Below are 25,213 nucleotides of genomic sequence, written 5' to 3'. Positions count from 1 at the left end.
TGGGTGGCTAGACCCAGAAGAGCAAAAATAATCACTACATTTCAGCTCTCAGGAAACCCCATTCCTAGGGGGAGGGGGAGAACACCAAATCAAGGGAGCATCAAGACAGAAAGTCAACAAAGAAACAATAGGCTTAAACTAGACCCTACAACAAATGGACTTCACAGATATTTGTAGAACATTCTACCCAACAATTGCAGAATATACATTCTATTTATCAGCGCATGGAACATTCTCCAAGATAAACCTTATGATAGGCCACAAAACAAGTCTCAGTAAATTTAAGAAAACTGAAATTATCTCAAGTTCTCTAAGACCGCAGTGGAATAAAATTGGAAATCAACTCTGAAAGGAACCCTCGAAACAATGCAAATACATGGTAATTAAATAACCCTACTCCTGAATGATTGTTGGGTCAACAATCAAGATGGAAATTTAAAAATTATTTGAACTATACGATAGTAGTGACACAACCTATCAAAACCTCTGGGATACAGCAAAAGCAGTGCTAAGAGGAAAGTTTACAGCATTAAATACCTACATCAAAAAGTCTGAAAGGGCACAAACTGACAATCTAAGGTCACACTTCACAGAATTGAAGAAACAAGAACAATCCAAACCCAAACCCAGCAGAAGAAAAGAAATAATGAAGATCAGAGCAAAACTAAATGAAATTGAAACAAACAAATACAAAAGATAAATGAAACAAAAAGCTGGTTCTTTGAAAAGATAAATAAAATTGCTAGATCTTTAGTGAGATTAACCAAGAAGAGAGAAGATCCAGATAAGCTCAGTTACAAATGAAACGGGACATATTATAGCTGATACCCAGAAATACTAAAAGATCATTCAAGGCTACTGTGAACACCTTTACACGCATAAACTTGAAAATCTAGAGGAGATGTTTAAATTCCTGGAAATATACAACCATCCTAGATTAAACCAGGAAGATATAAAAACCTCTGAACAGACCAATAGCAGGCAGAGAGATTGAAATGGCAATAAAAAAATTGCCAACTATGAAGAAAGGATTCCCTATTTAATAAATGGTGTTGGGAAAACTGGCTAGCCAAATGCAGAAAACTGAAACTGGACCCCTTCCTTACACCTTATACAAAAATTATTTCAAGATAGATTAAAAGACTTAAACGTAATATCTAAAACCATAAAAATCCTAGAAGAAAACCTAAGCAATACCATTCAGGACACAAGCATGGGCAAAGACTTCATGACTAAAACACAAAAAGCAATAGCAACAAAATTCAAAGTTGACAAATGGGATCTAATTAATCTAAAGAGCTTCTGCATAGCAAAAGAAATTATCATCAGAGTGAACAGGCAACCTACAGAACGGGAGAAAACTTTTGCAATCTATCTATCTGACAAAGGGCTAATATCCAGAATCTAAGGAACTTAACCAAATTTACAAGGAAAAAACAACCCCATCAAAAAGTGGGCTAAAGATATGAACAATACTTTTCAAAAGAAGAAATTTATGCGGCCAACAAACATATGAAAAGAAGCTCATCATCACTGGTCATTAGAGAAATGTGAATCAAAACAACAATGAGATACCATCTCATACCAGTTAGAATGACAATCATTAAAAAGTCAGGAAACAACAGATGCTGGAGAGGATGTGGAGAAATAGGAATGCTTTTACACTGTCGGTGGGAGTAAATTAGTTAAACCATTGTGGAAGACAGTGTGGAGATTCCTCAAGGATCTAGAACCAGAAATACCACTTGACCTAGCAATCCCATTACTGGGTATATACCCAAAGGAATCTAAATCATTCTTCCATAAAGACACATGCACATGTATGTTTATTGCAGCACTATTCACAATAGCAAAGACTTGGAACCAACCCAAATGCCCATCAATGATAGACTGGATTAAGAGAATGTGGCACATATACACCATGGAATACGATGCAGCCATAGAAAATGATGAGTTAATTTCCTTTGCAAGGACATGGATGAAGCTGGAAACCATCATTCTCAGCAAACTAACACAGGAACAGAAAACCAAACACCACATGTTCTCACTCATAAGTGGGTGTTGAACAGTGAGAAGATATGGGCACAGGGAGGGGAACATCACATACCGGGGCCTCTCAGGGGGTGGGGGACAAGGGGAGGGATAGCATTAGGAGAAATACCTAATGTAGATGACGGGTTGATGGGTGCAGCAACCTACTATGGCACATGTATACCTATGTAACAAACCTGCATGTTCTGCACATGTATCCCAGAACTTAAATTATAATAAAAAAAGAAAAAATAATGTAAAACAATTGCCAACAAAAATAGTCCAGGACCATACACATTCACAGCTGAATTCTGTCAGACATTCAAAGAAGAATTGGTACCAATCCTATTGACACTTTTCCAAAAGAGAAAGAGGGAATCCTTCCTAAATCATTCTGTGAAGCTGGTATCACCCTAGTACCCAAACCAGGAAAGGACATAACAAAAAAAGAAAACTACAGACCAACATCCCTGATGAACATGGGTGCAAAAATTCTCAACAAAATACTAGTGAGCTGAATCCAACAGCATATCAAAAAGATAACCTACCATGATCAAGTGGATTTCATACCAGGGATGCAGGAATGATTTAACATATGCAAGTCAATAAATGTGATACATCACATAAACAGAACTAAAATTTAAAAATCACATGGTCATCTCAATAGATGCAGAAAAAGCATTTGACAGAATCCAGCATCACTTTACAATGAAAACCGTCAGCAAAATAGGCAAAGAAGAGACATACCTTAAGGTAATAAAAGCCATCTATGACAGACCCACAACCAACATTATACTGAGCGGGGACAAGTTGAAAGCATTCCCTGTGAAAACTGGAACAAGACAAGGATGCCCACTTTCAGTACTTCTATTCAGCATAGTACTGGAAGTCCTAGCCAGAGCAAACAAGAAAAAGAAAGAAATAAAGGGCATCCAAATCAGTAAAGAGGAAGTCAAACTGTCACTGTTGGCTGTTGATATGATTGTACACCTAGAAAACCCTAAAGACTCATCCAAAAAGTTCCTAGAACTGGTAAATGAATTCAGCAAAGTTTTGGGATACAAAATTAATGTACACAGATCAGTAGCTCTGCAGTACACCAACAGCGACCAAGATGAGAATCAGATCAAGAACTCAACACCTTTCACATTAGCAACAAAGAAAAATAAAATACTTAGGACTATAACTAACCAAGAAGGTAAAAGACCTCTATAAGGAAAACTACAAAACACTGCTGAAAGAAATCATAGACGACACAAACAAATGGAAACACATTCCATGCTCATGGATGGGTAGAATCAATATTGTGAAAATGACCATATTGCAAAAAGCAATCTACGAATTCCATGCAATTCCCATTAAAATACCACCATCATTCTTAACAGTACCATTCAGGACTAAAATTCATATGGAACCAAAAAAGAGCCCACATAGCCAAAGGAAGACTAAGCAAAAAGAACAAATTTGGAGGCATCACATTACCCAACTTCAAACTATACTATAAGTCACCAATATAGCATGGTACTGGTATAAAATCAAGCACATAAACCAATGAAGCAGAATAGAGCACCCAGAAATAAACCCAAATATTTACAGCCAACTGTTGTTCGACAAAGCAAACAGAAACATAAAGTGGGGAAAGGACACACTATTAACAAATGGTACTGGGATAATTGGCAAGCCAGATGTAGGAGACTGAAACTGGATCCTCATCTCTCAACTTATGCAAAAATCAACTCAAAATGGATTAAATATTTAAATCTAAGATCTGAAACCACAAAAATTCTGGAAGATAACATCAGAAAAACTCTTCTAGACACTGGCTTAGGCAAAGAGTTCATGACTAAGAATCCAAAAGCAAATGCAACAAAAACATAGGTAAATAGATGGGACGTAATTAAACTAAAAAGCTGCTGTTCCGTGAAAGAAACAATCAGCAGGTAAAGAGACAATCCACAGACTAGGAGAAAATCTTTGCCATCTATACATCTGACAAAGAACGACTATCTAGAATCTACAAAGAACTCAAACAAATCAGCAAGAAAAAAACAAACAATCCCATCAAAAAGTGGGCTGAGGACATGAATTAATATACAATTCTCAAAAGAAGATAAACAAATGACCACCAACAAACATATGGAAAAATGCTCAACATCACCAATTATCAGGAAAATGTAAATCAAAACCACAATGTGATACCACCTCACTCCTGCAAGAATGGCCATAATCAAAAAAAACAAAAAATAACAGATGATGGCATGGATGTGGTGAAAAGGGAACACTTTTACACTGTTAGTGGGAATGTAAACTAGTACAACCACTATGGAAAACAGTGTGGAGATTCCTTAAAGAACTAAAAGTTCTTTCATTTGATCCAGTGGAAAAGAAGTCATTATGCAGAAAAGATACTTGCACATACATGTTTATAGCAGCACAATTTGCATTTGCAAAAATATGGAACAAGCCCAAATGCCCATCAATCAATGAGTGGCTAAAGAAAGTGTGGTTTATATGTACCATGGAATACTACTCAGTCATAAAAAGGAAAGAAATAATGGCATTCACAGCAACCTGGATGGAATTGGAGACTATTATTCTAAGTGAAGTAACTCAGCAATGGAAAACCAAACATTGTATGTTCTCACTGATATGTGGGAGCTAAGCTATGAGGACACAGAGGCATGAGTGATATGTTGGACTTTGGGGACTCGAGGGAAAAGGTGGGGTGGTGAGAGATTAAAGACTACACATTGGGTACAGTGTACACTGTTCAGGTGATGGGTTTACCAAAACCTGAGAAATCACCACTCAATAATTTTTTAATGTTACCAAACACCACCTGTTTCCCAAAAATCTGTTATAACAAAAAAACATTTTTAACTGCCACAAAGATTATATTTGCTTCAATATAAATTAGGAAGATTTTCCCCTATTTTTTTATTTTCAGAAATGTCTTTTATAAACGAGCACAACGATTACAAGCATGCGCCACCACACACAGCTAATTTTTGTATTTTTAGTAGAGACGTGGTTTCGCCATGTTGGCCAGACTGGTCTCAAACTCCTGACCTCAGGTGATCCACCCGCCTTGGCCTGCCAAAGGGCTGGGATTACAGGCATGAGCCACCGTAATATAAATAAGGTTAATAATACAAACACATATACACATTTTTTTCTATACTATGGCTTATATTTTGTCTACATGATCTACCAAATCTGAAAAAGCATATATTAAAATCACCAGTTACCATCATTTATTTCTTCCTGTAATCCTACCAGTGGTAGTTTTAGATATTTTACATCTTTGTTGTTAACTGCATATATGTTGAGGATTATTACAACTTCTTTATTTATAACATCTCTCTTCTCCCTTATGGTGCACTTTGTCCCAAATTATATTTTGTCTCATAATAAAAAATTAACTCTGGCTTTCTTTTCTTTATATTTGTTTCACAGCATCTAGTTTTTCCATCCCTTTATTTTCAACAATTCTGTATTCTCTTGTTTAAATGTTTCGTTTAGGCAACCTATTTCTACATCTTACTTTTATAATACTCTGGGAGTATTTTTCAGTTAGTTGGTGAGTCAAACGTATTTACATTTACCTTAATAACTTTAATATTAGAACTTATGTATGCCACCTTATTTCATATTTTACAATGTCCATGCTTTCTTCTTGTTTCTTTTTTAAGTCTTTCTACCTACTTGCCATTAGGTACATCAAATTTTTATCTGCTGCTTAAAAGTTGTACATTTGTATTTTATTACCCTGACTTATTTTGACTTAGTCTTAGGTTTTTTTTCCTGGCAATGTATAAAGCAGATCAATATCCATGTCTATCATTTAACAAAATAATACCCTTAGCATACCATCCTCTACCTCTCCTCTTGTTGCCAACTTTTTGTATTTGAAGAGTTTTAGTTACATATATTTGTAAGTGTACTTTTTACAAAATAATTAGTTCCAGCTCACCTGTACTTCTTTCTGTCCAACTGTAATGGGATTCTGGTGCTGCCCTAGTGTTAATTCACTATTATCTCTGGTGCTGCAGCTTACCACATTACACCAAAGGTTTCTACCAAAGGCACTAAAGGATAAGTTAGTGTCTAGGAGGTCCAAGATTCAGGGCCTGAAATAGGCTATCCCTGATGTACCTCCAGATACAGGCTTACCCAGGTTATATGGAGAAGATGAAAAATTAAATTGCTGGCCCCCATTCCTGGTTACTGTACTCTCCTGCTTCAGATCCTCAGTTTTCCAAAGACATCTGCGACCATTTGTGTTCTGTATGAGTTTCTCACCAGCTGTTTTGTTAATTGATGAATAAGACCCTGAAGCCCATACATAGTCTATTTTTCTTTTTTGTCGTCTCCAAAGTTGAATTCAAGAGAGACAGGGAATAACTCATGTTAGTTTGCTATGTTGTATTGCACTGGCACTTTCCCCCTCCCTAACTTTGTATTTTTACTTATTCCATCATCCTGTTTCTCTTAGGAATGTTTGATTACTCATATTCTAACTTCTTGCAACCAATGCTGCATTTATTGTCATACTTGATTGTTTAAATATGAAAGCAGTCAAAATTATGAACCTGTCTCTTATTATGCCTTTGGCCACATCTTGTTTCAACGTGCATTCTTCTCATTTTCATCACTTCATAAATAGTCTATTTTTTATTTTGACTTTCATTTTCTCTTTGACTTGAACAATTGAGGAAACTTTTCAATTTGTAGCTTTTTAATCTATTTAATGTTTTATTACATTGAGGCCAGATAATAGTGTCTTTTCAAGTTTTTCTTTTTTTGAATGTGATGCTTTCATTATAGATTAATATGGGTGTTTTTGGTAAAAGTGACATGATGTGTTCTAGACCTCTGGATCCATATTCATTTTTCCTTACTTAATCTAGGAAATTGAGAATTATATATACTGAAATTATACCTCGTTGTTGTATTTTGTGTCTTACAGCTTTGGTTATCTAGGTTGATGCCATATTGAAAGTACGTAAAATATGACTTCAAGATTTATCAACCTTTAAGTATACTTTGATGTCAGTATTCTTACTGCTACTTTTGTTTGCAGTTGCTGGATAAACACCAGTGTATAAGTGTGTACCTATTTTTAACATAAACCTAATTGTAGCACTTTGTTTTATAGTAGCTTTAAAATAATATAATCACCTGTGGTTCCAGCTGCTCAGAGGGCTGAGGTGGGAGGATCACCTTAGCCTGGGAGGTCGAGGCTGCAGTTGAGTGGTGATTGTGCCATTGCACCCCAATCTTTGCAAGAGAGTGAGACCTTGTCTTAAAATAAATGAACAAATAAAAATATAATATTGGAGTCTGTATTTTTTACTAAGAAAATTTAATCAGTTTAAGTTTATAATTATAATTATGCAAGATATAGGTGTTCCCACCTTGTTTTATGCTATATGTTTCTTTTATGTTTATTGGCTTTTACTAAGGCTTGTCTTTAAGTTTTTGAAAAGTGTTTAAAAATTTAAGGACAAAATAAAAAAATATCAAAAATGAAATTAAAATTAAAATTAAAAATTAAAATATTAAAGATTAAGAACAAAATATAATTTGAATTCAAATAATCATTTGAATGTTTCATATGGAAGATTTTGATACAATCTTGGGTTCTAAGAGAGATTATTAAAATATAAATGTCACTTTTTTTTAAAACTTATGTTTTTGGTTAGTTTTCTAATGATATTTACAACAGTTACACTCTCAGGTTAATCAGTATCCACTATTATTCCTTTTAAAGAATAATTTCTTCATTCTTATATTCTGAATTTTTTCTCATTCTCAGAGTATATCTTTAAGTACTTTTTTTAGTATTTGTGGAGGATATAGTTTCCATGATCTTCCCATACTAAGAATGACATTCTAATTCATTAACGAACTTTTTCCCTGAAAAAGTGGTAGGGCAAGTTTTATTGTTTTAAGCGTGTTTTAAAGGAAAAGTCTGACATAAAGCTTGCATTTGGATGCTTGTATTGTTTTCACCTTGTACTTCAAAAGTTTTTAGCATAATTTATTGAAATAGGCCTTCTTTCATTGATAATTTTTCTTTTTAATTTGCTTGCATTGCTCTTGTTTTTGTTTTGTTTTCATTTTAGTTCATTAATGTTTCCTTCAGTTTTTTTTCTATTTCCGTTTTTTTCTAGAAACACTGTCATCAGTATCTATGACTTTTTTTATCATTTTATTTAATTTGTCTTTTTTTCTGTGTCTGAGACTGTTTCTTAAATTTGTCTTGTCATATCAGTGATTTTATTTTTTGTAGCATTAATTATGCTTTTTGTTAATTCTTTATTGGGAAAAATATACATGTATAGTTTACTGTCTTCATCATTTTAAGTGTACAGTTTAATTGAATTAAATATGCTTTTAACTTCAAATTCGCTTATGCTTTTTAGCACTTCTAACATGACTTAATTCTCTCATTAAATGTTTAGTTTTCTTACTCTTCATTCTTGCTGTACTTTCTTTTCATCCTAGAATTTCAAAAAGTGATCTTAAAATATTTTTTACTTATAGGATACATCATTTTCTCAAGTTTACTTATTTGTGTGTTCAAGTTGGTATTTTCTTTACCTTGATTTGCAGTATTTGTTAGTAGACCTAAGGTGGCCTGTTTTTTCTTTCTTTATCTTGAAATGAGACAAAAACCTTTTAGTAATTGGTTAGTCAGTAATTATTCACTTTTTGATTATGAATCTCATTTCTGGACTTAGATTAGGAGGGATATTTAGGTGCCTTGTTTCCAGCCCAGTTGCTGTTTTCTAGCAGTCTGACATCTAGGGCAATTCTCTGTACTATGGTGAGATACTCCCAAGTATTGCCACACAGTTCTCTAAGTTAAAGAGATTAAAAAAAAAAAGGTAATTTCCAGTATTCACTGCTACCAAGGCACTTACTGAAGCCACCCGTCTATATAGGGTCTGCAGCTGAAAGTATGCAGTGTGCCATGCATCAGCCACCTTCCTGCATTTCCCCCTAACAGTCGCTTTCTGAACAAATATGTAATACTGAGAAAGTTAGAGAGCCTGGTTTGACGCCCCATTCCTGGGCAAGACAGTAGGGGTTGTCCACTTTTTGCTTGGGACAGAATGGATCTCAAGCCATCAATGAGGGTGGTACGAAATGTCTCCCTGATGTCAGAGGGAATCTTGGATAGATTTTTCTTAATTCAACTTCATGACTCTTTTATATTCTATGAACTGTTGTTTTTAGTTGTGTTCATTTTTGGTTATGAGTTTTTCTGTTTTTAATGTGATTTCACTGGTAATTTAGTGGAAGTTACAGCGAGGCTGGCTCAGGAACTGTTAGCCAGGTGCCATTTAAACTGACTGTCCAATTTCTCCCTTGCCATTCCTCCTCAGGAGTCACAGCAATAGCAACAATTTTTAAAAATTCTACATTTCTCTTGAAGAAAAAATGGAGTCTAAAAGTTGGTTTATTTTATTTATTTAAGTCTATGAAAAAGAATCTAGAAAAGTTATAAAATGTGTGGGATAATAACATTATCTTTATGAAAGTTTCCACTAACATGTAGGGAAGCTATAAATTGCTGCCTACTTAATAGCAAACAGTTACTTATTTTAAAAAAAGAGCTGTAATTATAGGCCATCAACTACATCCAGCAGCAGCATCATTAATAACAAGTTTATGAGTACCTACTTAGGGAGTGACCTTGTTAGAGAATCTCACCCTATGCTACATATGCTGCAATTAGTGTTACCATTCAGATTAGATTGTGATATTGTTCAGTCAGCCAGTTTTAGTTCATTTTGCATACGTGATTCCGTAAGTAAAACACTTTTGTTAATAAGTAAGATAGATACCATATGTAAACTTTTCAGCAGAAATTACAAAGAATTGTGGCAAAGCTTCAACTTAACACCAAAATGTAGTTAAAAACAACTTTGATTTCTTTTGTGAAGCCACATTGTTGTAGGTAATACATCACTCAAATACTCATAAATATAACTGTAAAAATTTAGATTCCAATCTAGAAAGCACTTTATAAAGTTCTCTGCAAATATTAGTTATTGATTTGCTTTTGTAAAGCAACAGCAGAAAATGTTGCTCTTATCTGATTGTAATATTTCTAGAACTAGAGCTCTCTTAAAACGTTTCCTACAAAGATTTTTTTCACTTTTTAAAGAAAAATGTTTTCCATGCTCTCACAGGATAAGTAGAGAGAGGGCAAAAGTTCAGTCTCACCTATTTAAGTTTCTGTGTAAAGGATGTTTCTATTTTTAGCACAGTTATATTTGGATTATATCGATCCAGTAATATGAGTACATGTTCTGTATTCATCTTTTTGAAAAAAAAAATTATACACAGCAGGTACACCTTCAGAATGTTAAATGAAAACTCCTGTTCTCATAGGAATGTGTATGTTTATTTGTGCTGAAATCCTGAGGTGCATATCTATGGCTTTCGTGTTAAAGATGACAAAAGAGATGAAAAAGATGGTCTTGTAAGTTAAAAGACTTTGACCTGCAGTTCTTAACCTTTTCTTTTTATTTATGCCCTCCTAATCCCAAGTCTTTTCTCCAAACCTAGCTTCTCTGAAGCCCAAAAACTCCAGCAGGCATTTCAGGCTCTATTTCTATTAACCAGCCCTGTTGACCTTCTATCCCTGCAGGCAGCCTACCTGACCATTCTTGCAAACTCTTGGACCTGTACTTCGAAAAGGTTATTGATTCTTGACATAAATCTCTTAAACATGTGGAAAGGGAACTGCTCTAGGATAAGAACACTCAACCTTTAACCAACTATGCTCCTTTTGTCAAGGTCCTTCACCCCTGTGAAAAGCAATTTTCTTTTCCTCATGAAATGGAGATATCTTGGGTCCATCTTGCTCACTTTGCTTGGAAAGTAGGGTCCACGTCTGGACAAACAGGCCAAAGACACATGACATCTGATCTTGCTATAGAACAAAAGACTAAACAAGCCATCCAGCAGCAAGTTGCCTCTGACCTTTCTCACAGGGTGATCTGGAGAATTCTTACAAGGTGGTATTTATTAATCTCCATGAAGTATCTTGAAGGTAGATTCTATGTCATGTTCATGTATCCTCAGTGATTAGCATAGTACCTAGCACATAGTCTCAGTCACTAAATGCCGATTGATTATTAAGGGAGGTGGAGGTGTGCTTTCTAAGCTTCATTAATAACAACAGCAGCTGATTTAGCACCATTTTGCATTCAGTGTCAGAATGCTCAGACTACCAGAAGTGATCCATGGTTTCCAGTCGGAGTAATAACTTCTCATCTGAGAGGTTATGATGATGACATATGCCTTGGGGTTTGGGGAAAGAGTAAATGAAAAATATATCCCAAAGCAACTGGTTCAGTTAGATACATGGTTAAGGGAGGAACAGAGGTAGGAAGAGTCAAATCTGGTTTCGCTTCCACTCCACCACCTGTTTCTAGTGGGAACTTGAAGAAGGTGTGTGACTTCCCTGAGCCTCTTTCCTCATCTGAACCATGAGGTTCACAACACCTGCCCTGCCTCCCCCAGTCATTTGCAATGATAAAGGAAGATGATTAAAAATAAAGGGGCTTACAGATGTAAGAAATTTAGTATTAGTGGAAAGAACCATGGGCTGAGATTTCTAAAACCTAGCTTTGGCAACTAATAGCCTTCCAACGTAAGCTCACTAGACACAGGTCCATACTATGTAAAATGAAAGAGTTCAGTTAGTGTATTTTTGATGCTTTTCTTGTCAATAGTGATGGATTTGTAAAAATTCTCTTAATGTACATACAGAATTAAAATAATCACATATTTTAAATTGTAGGCCTTATGTGTACTAAGAAAATTTTGTCCATTCTGAATAATACGTGAATTTACACAATTCATTCTGCTTTCCTATATGTAAAGAATTTAGCTGTACTTAGTAACAGTCCAAACTTTCAGCAGTTGTTCTCACCTCACTGCTAATTAGTTCAGTTCCCTCCTGTTATCCATTTTTGGTGAGATGGGAAGGGTAGAATAGATCAACATGGGCTCTTTCACAGTTTTACCTGGGTTTGTCCCGCAGTTTGTGGATTAATCTAGTGTATTTATTCACAAGAAGGAAAATATTGGCTCAGGACAAGAATTTCTAAACTCTGCAACCTTGACAACTACCTTCAGGTTCTTCGTTTCGTAAATGTCCCACCTGTCATATGTGAAAGGGCTCTTGGAGTTCCATCTAGCATTTTTCATATGGGAAACTGAGGTCCAGAGAAGCAACTTATAGAAGCCACAGTGATCTGAGAAAAGAAAGTCCAAAATCTCAACAAGCTGCATGCCACATATTTGGTTACCCTACCAGGAGTTAATAAAATCTGGCACTTGCCCATAGTGCAGTGTTCACTGTGAAATCTGCCCTTTTGATTTCTTGCTTCTCTTTAAATAGAATCAGAGGTGTTCATTTTACTTCAGGTGTGACATTTTACAGCCGTTAGCATATTTAACTGCGAGATGAAGCTGGGGTAATCATATTTGAGTTCTTCAGACCATTCTCTCTTGGTCCTGGCTGAGGTTATTGAGAATGTACTCTATGCTAGCCACTGTGCTAAGTGCTTTATATGGGTTATATCACTTAATCATCCAATAAGGAAGGTTATGACTTATACGGAACTGAATTTTACAGGTGAGGAAAGTGAAATAAGAGAGGTTAAGTAATTTTCTAATGCTCTATAGAGTACATGGTAGGCCAGAGATGAATTCAGTCTAAGTTAACTACCCTTCATGCTTGGCACATGGTTGAAAGAACAAGAAGTAGATCTTGTCAATAACAATTGCAAATCCTCCAGAATCACCTAAGTGTATGGATTTTCTGGATTCCTTAGCACATAGCCATATATGTGTGTGTGCATATACATTGTTTTTGTAGATTTATATATAATGTGTCTAATGTCTAAGTACTTTTGCCCTTTTTTACGTTATTAGTTTATACTGGTGGGGGAGATTAGCCTTAATATTTATTAGAGGGAGAAAAAGTTATTTTCACAGCATCCTGCACATAGCAACTCTTCAATGAATGCCTATTGAATTGATCCTTATTTTCTAAGGAAAATGGCATTGAATCAGAACGAGAAGATCCAGGTTTTAGTCCTGGTTTTAATGCTGATTCACTGTGAGGACGAGACCAGGTTGGTTGTCTTCTCTAATCTTTAGTCTTCCCGTGTCTAAAATGAGTTCAGAAGAGCCTACAGTTGGAGTATCCACTGGGCATTCAAGCCTATCTGACTGGCTAGCCTGGTGTTGTCAGGCTTCCAAAAGATCAATCCAGGCTAGGACTTAGGATGAGCATAGACCTCATCAGTGAGGGGGTAGGGAATTGCAGGGATTTCTGAGCAGCACTGTTGTGTCTTTATACCTTCTTCCAATCTAGTCATTGAGAAAACTTGTGATTAGATTCCTTGCCAGGTGCACTAATGCTCTGAGCATCTGCTAAAGGCAGGTAAGTAAGAATTGTACCACTTGTGCTGTGGTAAGAAACTAAAAGAGCCAGATTTTGTGCCTTATAAAAATAACATTTCCACATACGGTCCTACTCTAGAAACTGTTCAAGCATAGAAGCTCCTAGGAGCCAGTGAGGGTGCAAGGAGTAATAGCCACACCAGCAAGATGGCCAGAGTGACGAGGTCAGGAAGAATGTAAGCAGTGTGAGTGGGGCAGAATCAAACTAAAAAGTTTCAAAATCACCTCTCAGCACCAAGAGCGGTAACAAGAGCTGTGGCAGTGCAGACCTCATGGCCTTTCGCATAACAGGAGGGAGCACTTTACGAGGAACTTAGGAACCCTCAGGTTCTGGGCAGTTAGCCACTGGCATCCAAGGGGGTTGAATAAACCTGTCCTTGATTCTTCCATCTTCCCCTTATCATCCTTCCCACGTGTCCCCACGAACTTGGTAAAAACCAAGGGAATACAGGTTGCAAACCCAAGAGAGGGCTGAGGTTTAGGAGGTGCTATAGTCTCTACAGGTTCACATTGCTAGTCTGAAAACTCCACATTTCTGTCCTTCTGTCAGACTCACTCACTTCTGATAAGAAAACCTCTTAGCCTTACTTGATTACAGTAGTAGTAAAAGTTTATGGTCCCTCATGTATACAGTCTTAAATCCAAAATGCCCCCAGTCGTCTTTGTAATTTTGTGTCAAACTAATTTAGTGGTACAACCTGACCTAACAGGATGCTATTTACAGTCTTTATGTACCTCACTTAGTGGGAATATTCATGTTTGGTGGCAAAAATAAGTCATGTGTTTGACTATAGAGTGCCTCTAAAGACCCTGCTGTGGATAATAAACAATTTGTAGAAGATACGTCTTAACTACCTTTCTGAAGTTGGAAGAATGCTGACTTCCAAAAACATCTGGCCCCAAGGATTTCAGACAAGAAATTGTGAACCCATAAGTTGTTTCCTTAAATTTGGGGGTATTTATTGATCCCCTAAGGAAAATGAATGATTCGTTCAGTTTGTTCTTCTTCCCTTACAAAGAAAACAAAGCGGGGGAGGGACAAGCAAAACAAATGTAAACTGTTACTCTTATGCTAATAAGCTGTAGCAGAAGCTATTGGGGATCTGAGTCTTTAAAAGGAGCAGATCTTTTGGAAGACAGAAATCTGGATCTGTACGTTTCTTGCAATTAAAATAAAAAATATATATCAGATTTCCCCGTGCAACTGCAGTCCTCCTCTCTCCCTTTGCAGCCGAGCTGCTGAGCAGAATGTGCTTGCAACTCACAGGACCATAGCGCCACCTTTCTTGCAGATTTGGAATAAATCTTCACACTGCCAGGTTTGGAATTAAATCACATTACCAGCTCACTTGCCTGCTTATGCCGTTCAGTTAGCTAGGCTTAGCAAGGAAACAGTTCCTTGACACTCAAACCATAAAGGAAGAGCTGCAAAGAGGGCAGTAAAAAGTGTTTTCTTCTCTTGGTCCCTGAGCAATTAAATTGGTAACCTAATCTGATGTTAGGGAGTATAGACCATAAACTGTGTTTAATTAGTTTGCACCCAGTGTCATTTCACACAGTAGACACTTTAATTTACAACTTGCTGCACTGCAGCACTTTTCTAGGCCTTTTACTATGTAATAAGGCATTCTTGTAGCTGCTGAGGCTTTACAAATATAGATACACTTTCTTAGTTCAGATTTTTTCTTTCTTTTCAATTTTCAGTTGCAAATCAAACATGCAGTTACAGAAGCAGAGATTCAAAAATTGAAGACCAAGGTAAGCACCGAAACATGGTGTTTGAATTTTACTTTTTAAACTTCAGATACTATGAATAAATTCAACCCTAGGATTTGTCCCTGTATATTTGAAAGAATACAAATGTGATAGATTCATTTTCACTGTTAGGTACATAGACAAACTTGCCAGTGAGAGCAAACACCCACATCCCCCTCAGTGCAAATTACACAATATTTTAGATATATATATTTATGTATTTGCACATATGTGGCCTCTGAGATTTCCTTAAGTAATGTTTTTAATGGTTCAAACTTGCAAAGTATGTTTTGATTACTAATTCCTTAAGCAAAGCTACTATATCTCCTCTTTACTTACCTTATTATAAATAGATTTAATCATTTATTTGTAGGAACAAATTTAGTATAGCACATCAATTTTTTATAAACAAGTTCTAATTTCTAATAATTAAATATTATAAACTTAATACATGCATAATTTAAGTGCCAGGTACTACTGAAAATTTTTAGTTGTTTGGTTCATATAATTTAAATTTGTGGGGGAGAAAAGGTCTTGATAAAAGGGAGTATGTATTATTAGTCTATATATTTTAATTGACAAACTTTAAGGCACTTGTATGAGACCCAATTCTAGCAATTTTGTTTAGTTTTATCAAATATACAATTTCAAAGATTTAAAAATATATTTTAAATTACTTTTAAAGCAATATTCTTTATTGTTTCCCTGGTCTGTTAAAAATTAAGACATAATCACCCCCCAACCACCACCACTAATGATCTGTTTTGTTGTTCACATTGAACACTTGTTTTGGTTTCTCCATGTGTTTTAAATGGAGATGAATTACCAAGGCTATTTTGGTTAAATGCTATTCTCAGCTAATTTACTCTGCAGCTCTGTAGTCAAAATACATCTATATGTCATTCACAGTGTTAGTCCAGCTCCGTGAATAATAATTTCAAATTAGTAGTGGTTGCTAAATAAACAACTTGATACAAAACATTGCTTAATAAAAGATGCAGTAAATAACCTATTCCTGTTTTAAATTGTTATTATCTCTTGACATAGAAAGAATTGAAGATATTTTAAATTGTTGTTTTAAAAAGATCTCTTTTTCTCTGTGATTGTAAATGTTTTAATGGAGCTTATGTATTAGACTATAGACATTTAACTTAGAAAATACTATAAATTAGCATTTTTATATTGTTTCATCATTACAGTGGCATGTAATATCCACAGATTAACACTTTATTATGATTCTTTATTATTCATTTCGATAATAGAATTCCTAATCTTGAAATTGTTTTGGCTGCTTTCTAACTTTGTAAACTGTTTTGCAAATGTGTTTAGTTAAAAATATTTGCAAAAACATAGATGTGTGTGTATATAAATACATGTTTACTTTTGCTAAATGCTATATGATTTTGAACATTGATAGTTTATAATGACTTTGCATCATTTTGAAATTTAAAGAAGGCATATAAAGTAGATAAAGTACCAGTTTGAAGGCCAGAGAGTTATTGGGAATGACTTTTGAGCCCTCACCTAAATGATCAGTCTTGGATTTCTGTAGAAATGAGGGTATTAGACTAGTTTACTCTCTATTCCTAAGAGTCCCTAGAAGCAGAAAAACAAAAAGCTGGTTACGGCTTTCTGTTCCGTGGGAGGGACTTAAATTAACCAAGCAACAATTTATACTTTTACTTACATTATCTTTTATATTTTTATGGGAATTTAGGTTTATAAAGCTTGATAAGTTCATTACACTACATGTAAAATAGTGAACTGTAGACTGTGTTCATGTTCATTGAAATAAAGAACAAAATAAGATCATCAAAAGGTTTAAAAGCAGAGTGAAAGTGGTTAATGTTTATCAGATGATTCTTGTGCCCAAGGAGCTATTTCAAGCATACTGATGTGTTATATCACAATTCTGTTGTATGGATGATATAATTGAGTCTTAGAGAACTTCAATTACATGTCCAAGGTTTAATGGCCAATGATGGCAGAACTGGGATTCAAATCTATGCTGAATGACTCCAGAGAGCGCTTCTTAACCATTAGGCCACACTGTGCTTCTAACTCCTCTATCCTCCCTGCCCCTCTCCACTCCCTTTTTAGTTAACTTTTTATATATGATTGTATATTTTTAAAAAAACTCTCAAAACATGTTGACATTCGTTTTTAATATTTAAAAGAGATCCCTATCAAACTCTGAAACATCTTTTACTGCTCACAGCATTTCAGATCACATGATGTGATGGAAATATCATGCGATGTGGAATCCAATCCATGTTTTATTATCAAATGTGTGACCTTGGACAAATCATTTCACTTTTCAAGGCTTCCATTTTATCATCTATGGATTTATAAAAATAATACTTGCTTTTCTCATCTTAAGTGGTTTCAGTGATTATTTATGATAACAGACTTGATCTACAACATGCTATAAAAATGAGAGATTTTTGCTACAAAATGGCCAAATTATCTTTTCCTTGACATTTGCTTTCTCCAGCTGCAGGCAGCAGAAAATGAGAAAGTGAGGTGGGAACTAGAAAAAACCCAACTCCAACAAAACATAGAAGAGAATAAGGAAAGAATGTTGAAGTTGGAAAGCTACTGGATTGAGGCCCAAACATTATGCCACACAGTGAATGAACATCTCAAAGAGACTCAAAGCCAGTATCAGGCCTTGGAAAAGAAATACAACAAGGCAAAGAAGTTGATCAAGGATTTTCAACAAAAGTAAGCAACTTCTAATGACTAAAGAATAGTTGTGTTTGTCTAAAGAAGGTTTATGTCCAATAATTTTGTAATATCTAGTGGAATAGAAAAGATGACTTCAGAGATATCTTTCCTATCCAGGAGCATAGTTACAGCGTAAATACACATTAAGTTTTGGAAGTCACTTCTATTACTTTTTCATGAGATTATGTTTTGTATATTTTATAGTTTTTGACTACCAGGCCTCTTGGCTATTTTTGATAATTAATTGTTGTTAGTAACTGTTAAAACATCTGAATTTCTTTATTCTTTTTGAAACACCTCTGTGATTTAGAAGCAAGAAGCCCAGCTGAAAGTCATACAGAATGACTGACTATTGGATGTGGAGCACGCAAGCCGCAGCTGGGGCCTGAATCAGGCTGCTCCTCTGTTCTTAGATCAGTAGCTACAGAATTTCCCACTACAGACAGCGCACATATCGACTAGCAAGGCCCCCTGCCCTGCCACTCTGCATTTCTCAGCTGTTGAGAGAATCAGGAGGGCCTCAGTTCACTGCAGGGAGAGAGACCATTACCACATTCTGTTTTTGATTTTCAGCAGCTGTTTCTGAGCTACTGCTCCTTTGCTTCCATCCCTTGGATCTCGATGTAATGTCACGGAGACTGACCACGGAGATTTTTACTAGATTTTTTTCATCAGTTACTTCTGGCTAGTTAGAACAAATAAGTAGTGCCAATACCTTTTCTAGCTTTCCATGTCAAGCCTCAGAAGCTAAGCATATATGTAAGATTCACCATATTTCTATTATTTCCTATTATGGAAAGGATGTTTTTAATATTTAAAAGAGATTGCTATCAAAAATTTCTTGATAAAAGGGGAGTAATTATTCTCTGTGACTATAAATTCAATACATCACTGTTTTAACTTTTTGCCAAACTCTTTTTCATGAAATAATTTTATAGTAAATTTTGCTAAATTTGCATATTCTATTCCAGGTTTTCAAAATGGAGTTATTTCTCTTTTCCCCCTATTATCCTTAGGTCTATAAGTGAGTGTCCCTCATGATGTTTCTGACCCACCCAGCCCCTCTTCACTGTTATTCATAGAAATCTTATAGTTATCTTTTTTGAACTCTTATCTAGTTACATCAGTTTACTGTACTACGCTTATAACATTGGAAAAATGGAATTATTTCTACCTGACAAGTAATTGTCTCCACTAAATTACCCAACTTGGATCATTAGTGCAGTCATTCCTATCTAAATATGTATGGGTGTTCTAGAATCAGGAGCTACAAAAGAAAATTATAATAAGCTATAATAAGCAGAATCAAATCATTTTTCTTTGCCTTGTGACCCATTAAAGATGTTTTGGTTTCTTTCATTACTATACATTTTCCTCTAACTGATTGAATGTTGTCCATTTAAATAACTGTTCAATTGCTTATCCTACTATGCAGTTTATTGTTTCAGATAAGAACTTTCATTTATTGAGTGTATGATATAATCAGAACTATTATTTTCTTCTTAAGAGAGCTTGATTTCATCAAAAGACAGGAAGCAGAAAGAAAGAAAATAGAAGATTTGGAAAAAGCTCATCTTGTGGAAGTGCAAGGCCTCCAAGTGCGGGTGAGTTGTGTTCCCTAAGACACTAAATAATAAGATGGTTTTGCTGTACTTGGAGAGGAGTGCTGGTTTAGAGTTTTATGAATGGATTTGTTTTTCCTAGATTAGAGATTTGGAAGCTGAGGTATTCAGGCTACTGAAGCAAAATGGTACTCAAGTTAACAATAATAACAACATCTTTGAGAGAAGAACATCTCTTGGTGAAGTCTCTAAAGGGGATACCATGGAGAACTTGGATGTCAAGCAAACATCTTGCCAAGATGGCCTAAGTCAAGGTTTGTTTAACCCAACCACAAAAATCATTTTTCATAACTGTGTAATTGGCCTTTTATTTTTCTTTTTCTGGCCCAGAGATTTAAAAGTTGGAAATACCTTCCTTCTATGGGAAAGAAGAAAAGGCTTGTCAAAATAGGAGCCAATCATTTTAGCTCTTATCTTATCAAAAATAAATACTTTAATATGTAGAATTAATAAATCCCAGCTAAAGACAAGCTAAATACTATTTTTAAATCATCATAAAATTGACAGATTTAATAAACTACCTTATAAATTTTATAGTTCATCCTATCTAGGATGAACTACACTACTTACGTGTTAATGAATAAGATTTAGATTTTTTTTTTTTTTTTTTTTTTTTGAGAGTCTCACTCTGTCATCCAGGCTGGAGTACAGTGGTGCAATCTCAGCTCACTGCAACCTTCGCCTGCCAGGTTCAAGCGATTCTCATGCCTCAGCCTCCCCAGTAGCTGTGATTATAGGCATGTGCCACCACGCCCAGCCCATTTTTGTATTTTTAGTAGAGGTGGGCTTTTGCCTTGTTGGCCAGGCTGGTCTCGAACTCCTGACCTCAGGTGATCCACCTGCCTTGGCTTCCCAGAGTGCTAGGATTACAGGCATGAGCTGCCGCGCCCAGCCAAGCTTTAGAATGTTTAAGTCACTAGAATAAAGATCTTTTTCATAATATCAGAAGGCAGACTGCTGCTTTCAGCACTTGAGATTTATGTAGTTAACGAAGTCCATATAGTTTTGTGCTTTTACCATGGTGTACTCATGTATACTTAGGTCTTTCATGTCAAAGACGAAATAAGACCAAAACACTGGAGACATTTTGTATTATAAATGATTATAGATGATTATCTTCATTCATACACCAACCATAAATAAATTACTTATGTTCTTACACACACACCATTCTTATTCTTAGATTGTACGTGTATGAACATGAATGACTTTTAATATCTCTGGTGTATTTGCAAATTAGAAAACATAATAATTATAAAGATAAATACACAGGAATGTGTGGCTTCATCTTTTTAAATCTATACATAGTAGTCCCTGGAAAATGAAAATAAAAGAATGTAGTGCAGCAGGGTTGTCATGACAGGACCGACAACTCAGAGGCAACACTTTGACGTGCAGTAAAACCCTGTTATAATGGGCTTTTTAGAGTTTTCATGATCTTTCTCACATATTAAAATGTGTCCAGTGAGGTTTTCCTGATAAGCAAGTGTTTATATCCTATCATGAACTTTTAGAACTAAACTCTTAGCCATTAAAAATGGAAAGTATTAGAAATCTTCATTTAAAATTAAAATGATATCTGGAGATTTGAATCCATTCACTGGGTTTATATCCTTCTAATGGGTTTTCCCTAAACAGGATGTAATTTATAAATAGTGCCTCTTAGGCAGCTGAAAGAGGAGGATTTAGCATTAGCATTACCACTAAGTGAGGAGCTGTGTGACTTCAGGAAGAGTATTTAGCTTCTCTGGGTTGATATTACTGTGTATAGTATTTTAAAAGTAGTATTTCTTTCTTCACCACTTTATGACCTGTTTTGAGACTATATGATTTAGTCTTTGAAGCCAAAAAAGTAATTTATTCGAGCTCTTATGGAATTATAATTTTTATACCTGGAACACTATAAGATTGATATCTAAAGAAAAACATCAGAAATCAAACCAAATTTTTTACCTTTTTGACTATTTTAACTTTTAAAAAATTATAGTTTATATGTAATAAATACATATTCCTGCTGTGGCATACACAAAATATGAGCAGTATCTAGTAGCTTTTCATTTCTATTCATTTCTTTCAGTTTAGACATCTGTATCTTGTCAAACATATAATTAATGGTATTTATTAAATTATATGACTATGGAAGATCAACACACTATACTATTAACATGCCCATTTGGATCAAAACCTTACATTTCTTCTGAACCCTTTTTCTATTCTACACCCTCCATTTTGCCACATAATTGTCAGTTTCCCTAGCAACACTGTCAGTTCACAGTGAGATGTGGAGACTACTAATTCTTACTGAAACCAATCCATGCTTGTGCAGTAGAGGTAGAATCGGTCATCTCAGATATTAGTAGCATACATATCAAGTGCTCTTCTAGTTTTGCTGTGAGGACAGTCAGTGATAAATCTCTTTGAATTTCAGTTGCTTGATCACATAAACTAAAATGGCTTGGTCAGTAGCTGGATAGGAATGCTCTGGAAAGCACTTTTCTAAATTGATCCTTTGCTTCTGTTGCTAGGGAACGCTGAAATACTAGAGGTTTAGAAAGAAAAGTAAGGCTGCAGACCTAACATAGGCCATTCCACATTTAAAAATCCACCACCACCGTTTTGTACCAGGAGAGGGATAGCACTTCCAGTAGTTCCAAGGCTCCTGCTCATGAGATGCAAGTGTCATGCTCCCCACTTTCTACCGACTGTCCAATTCTGTTTGCTTTTCAGGCACTAGAGTGGTAGGATGAGTGGTTTAGCATGTTTTTAGGCATTGAGGTAGTTCATGAAGCAAAAGAATAATCAAGTGTAGATCAATGAAAACGGTCAGAATGAAATAGTAAAAGGAAGGGAAGGCAGGCAAAGGAGGAAGGAAGGAAGAGCCTCTGAGCAGCCGTTCCTTCATGTGTACTCATGCTCATCCAAAATGATGTGACTCTCAATATTGAATTACAGATTTTTGATGAGTAAAAGCTTTTTCCAAACCATACAGAAATTTAGCACAAATTTAAAATTATGTTTGACCACCATTTGTGTGTTTATCTCTAAAACCTAAGCCAACTCAAGTATTATTAAAATTTTGATAACAATCATCAATACAAATTTGTTATTGAATGTAATCTAACACTTTTTTCTTATCATGATTACAGAAAGCTGATGTAACAAATTTTTTTCCACCAAGAGCCATAACAGACCCCAAATCCATTCTAGTTTATACTAGTGTGCTGGTCAAGTATTTTCCTTGTGCTCCAGGAGAGGAGAAATGATAATTATGCCCTGCTGCTCTTTCATGCTTGTCATTTCTTAGTGCCTAAATAATGCCAGGATTAGGATAAAAACAGAGAATAGGTATGTTAGCGTGATCTTGGTAGGCTAAAAGCTTGTAATATTAGTTTTATTGGATTTTCTAGAAAAGTCACAGAAGCAACACGTTCTGAGCTTGTAGAAATTCCAGGATCCTTATGTTGATACCGTTTGCAGCTTCAAATATTTTGTAGGCTGGTTTGCTAAAGGATTATGCATATCCCACAGAGATACTGAAAGAAAGACTAGAGCCAGTAGGTGGAAGTTACCTATGAAGGCATATTCTGGCTGTTCTACCATGAGAGATCAGGAGTAAGTATGATATCATTTAAAAAATTATTTTGAACACTGAAAACCTGCTTCCAGGAAGGCTTTAGGTGGCACACTGACTTGTAAGAGAAGGAGTGGCTACTAGGCAGAAAGAAAGTACTAGGTCCTGCTGATTATACTGCAAGGTATATGATTTGTGGGATCAAGGATGAAAGAGGAAAAGTTTGGTAGGAGACAAATAAATAGAATTTAAGGTACTATGTAAGCATCTCAAAAGATGAGAGGGAGTTCAAAGAAGAGAAAATTGAATAACATTAGCATAACTTTTTTCTGATTCATAGTCTTTATGTTAAAAAGGTAGAGCCATTTGAAATGGCATAGTGTGTTCTTGGAGTGAAAGTGGGCTTTGACTGCAGAAAGGTTTGTACATAATTTTGTAAGCATTGAGACCCATTCACAGTCTTGAGGCATAACAGGAACTTAGTCACTTGCAGGTCTGTAAATGTAACTCAAGGATTTCTGTGAAGTTTGAATATTGCTACCAAGTGCTGCTTCATTTCCTTCTCACACCTACCTACTCCATCAGTGGACCACCAGTTAGGTAACACTGCATGTTATCTTCCCAAAAGTGTGAACAAGGAGGGTTATATAAAGCATTTTATACTTTGTTCCCTTAGTTGCTTACTGTTCCTTAGCTCTAATGAAAACTGAGCAAGAAGAAAATATTTAAATTGCAAGATTATAGGAAGGATTATAAAAGATTATAGGAAAGTTATAATCTTTCCTATAAGCTCATAGAAAAGTCTAGACTTTCATAATAGATTGTGGCTGAAATTAATTACTCAGTCTTGGATTTTTTCAAAAATAGGAATATTTCTTAGGTACTTCCCAGCTAATTTTAAACTATCCTAGAGGAAGGAGCATAAGAATATGAAAATAATCCCTTTTATTTCCTCTCCTCTCTCTTACTCTTTTTCCACAAAATGGTTTGGCTGTTGCAGTAAGACCCCAGATACCCCGAAAGTAGATCCCCAAGGTGGTAGTCTGCACGTGTATCCTAAACTCAACTTCCCTGATCCCAGACCCAGAAATTGTAGACATGTGAGTGGAACTCTGAGTCAGCTTACATATTGAATCGAGCCAATTCTGTGGTCATCAGGCCTCATCTACTTGGTATTTGCTTCTTGTGACCCAGTTGTTAGAGAATCTTATTTCTCTGTATTTACTCACTTCTCTGAAATTTACTCAGATTTAATAAATAGGGTCTTTATCAGGAATAACAAGAGAAAATACACTGCCATTAAGAGTATCTGTCTTTTCTACTACCCATGTGTTTTAAAATTCTCATAATTCATTTATTCGTGTACTGTCTAGAAGTAATTTGGAGAGACACTTTATGTGACAGGATAGGGGAACTGAAAGTGGTAAGATGAGAGAGAAGAATGAATGGAACCAGAAATGATGCTGCAACCAAATATATCACAATTACACTTTTTATAAGGTTGGACCCTCAATTTGGCTCTAGGCTTTCTAATTACCAGAAGGAAAAGGAAACCCTTGTCAATTATATTATTCACAGTATTTATAAGATAAAAACAAACTGCTAAAGGAAAATACAATTACTGGTAACAAGTAAAATAATGCATGATTTGTGGCAAACGGTACTGTTGATATTGATAATATCCTTAAAGGAGATCCACTAATGATTTTACTAAGATATTTTCACATAGTGACCCTCAGTGTTGGCTAATGTCATCATACAAATATACAAAATAGTGTTCAGTAAAAGGAATTAAGCTACTGAGGAGAGGGGATGGATAGGATATCATGGGACTGTTGACTAGCTTGGTGCTCAGGTAGAAAAGTCTGTCATGGCCAGACACGGTGGCTCATACCTGTAATCCCAGCAATTTGGGCGGCCAAGGCAGGTGGAACACCTGAAGTCAGGAGTTTGAGAGCAGCCTGGTCAACATGGTGAAACCCTGTCTCTACTAAAAAATACAAAAAAATTA

The 25,213-nt window shown here is 35.4% G+C and overlaps 1 protein-coding gene across 19 annotated transcripts in view; it reads left to right on the top strand.

Moving 5' to 3' along the window:
- PPP1R9A (protein phosphatase 1 regulatory subunit 9A) overlaps nt 1-25,213 on the top strand; it is a 384,913-nt gene that overhangs the window by 324,742 nt on the left and 34,958 nt on the right. For all 19 annotated transcript variants that reach the window (XM_015134297.3, XM_015134296.3, XM_015134293.3 and 16 more), the window contains 4 exons: nt 15,232-15,285; nt 17,777-18,006; nt 19,517-19,613; nt 19,714-19,885. In XM_015134297.3, the coding sequence (XP_014989783.1) occupies nt 15,232-15,285; nt 17,777-18,006; nt 19,517-19,613; nt 19,714-19,885 (553 nt within the window). The remainder of the gene's footprint in view (nt 1-15,231; nt 15,286-17,776; nt 18,007-19,516; nt 19,614-19,713; nt 19,886-25,213) is intronic.

Source organism: Macaca mulatta, chromosome 3 (assembly GCF_049350105.2).
Source record: "Macaca mulatta isolate MMU2019108-1 chromosome 3, T2T-MMU8v2.0, whole genome shotgun sequence".
Taxonomy (NCBI): domain Eukaryota; kingdom Metazoa; phylum Chordata; class Mammalia; order Primates; family Cercopithecidae; genus Macaca; species Macaca mulatta.
This window is presented reverse-complemented; position numbering and strand designations above follow the sequence as displayed.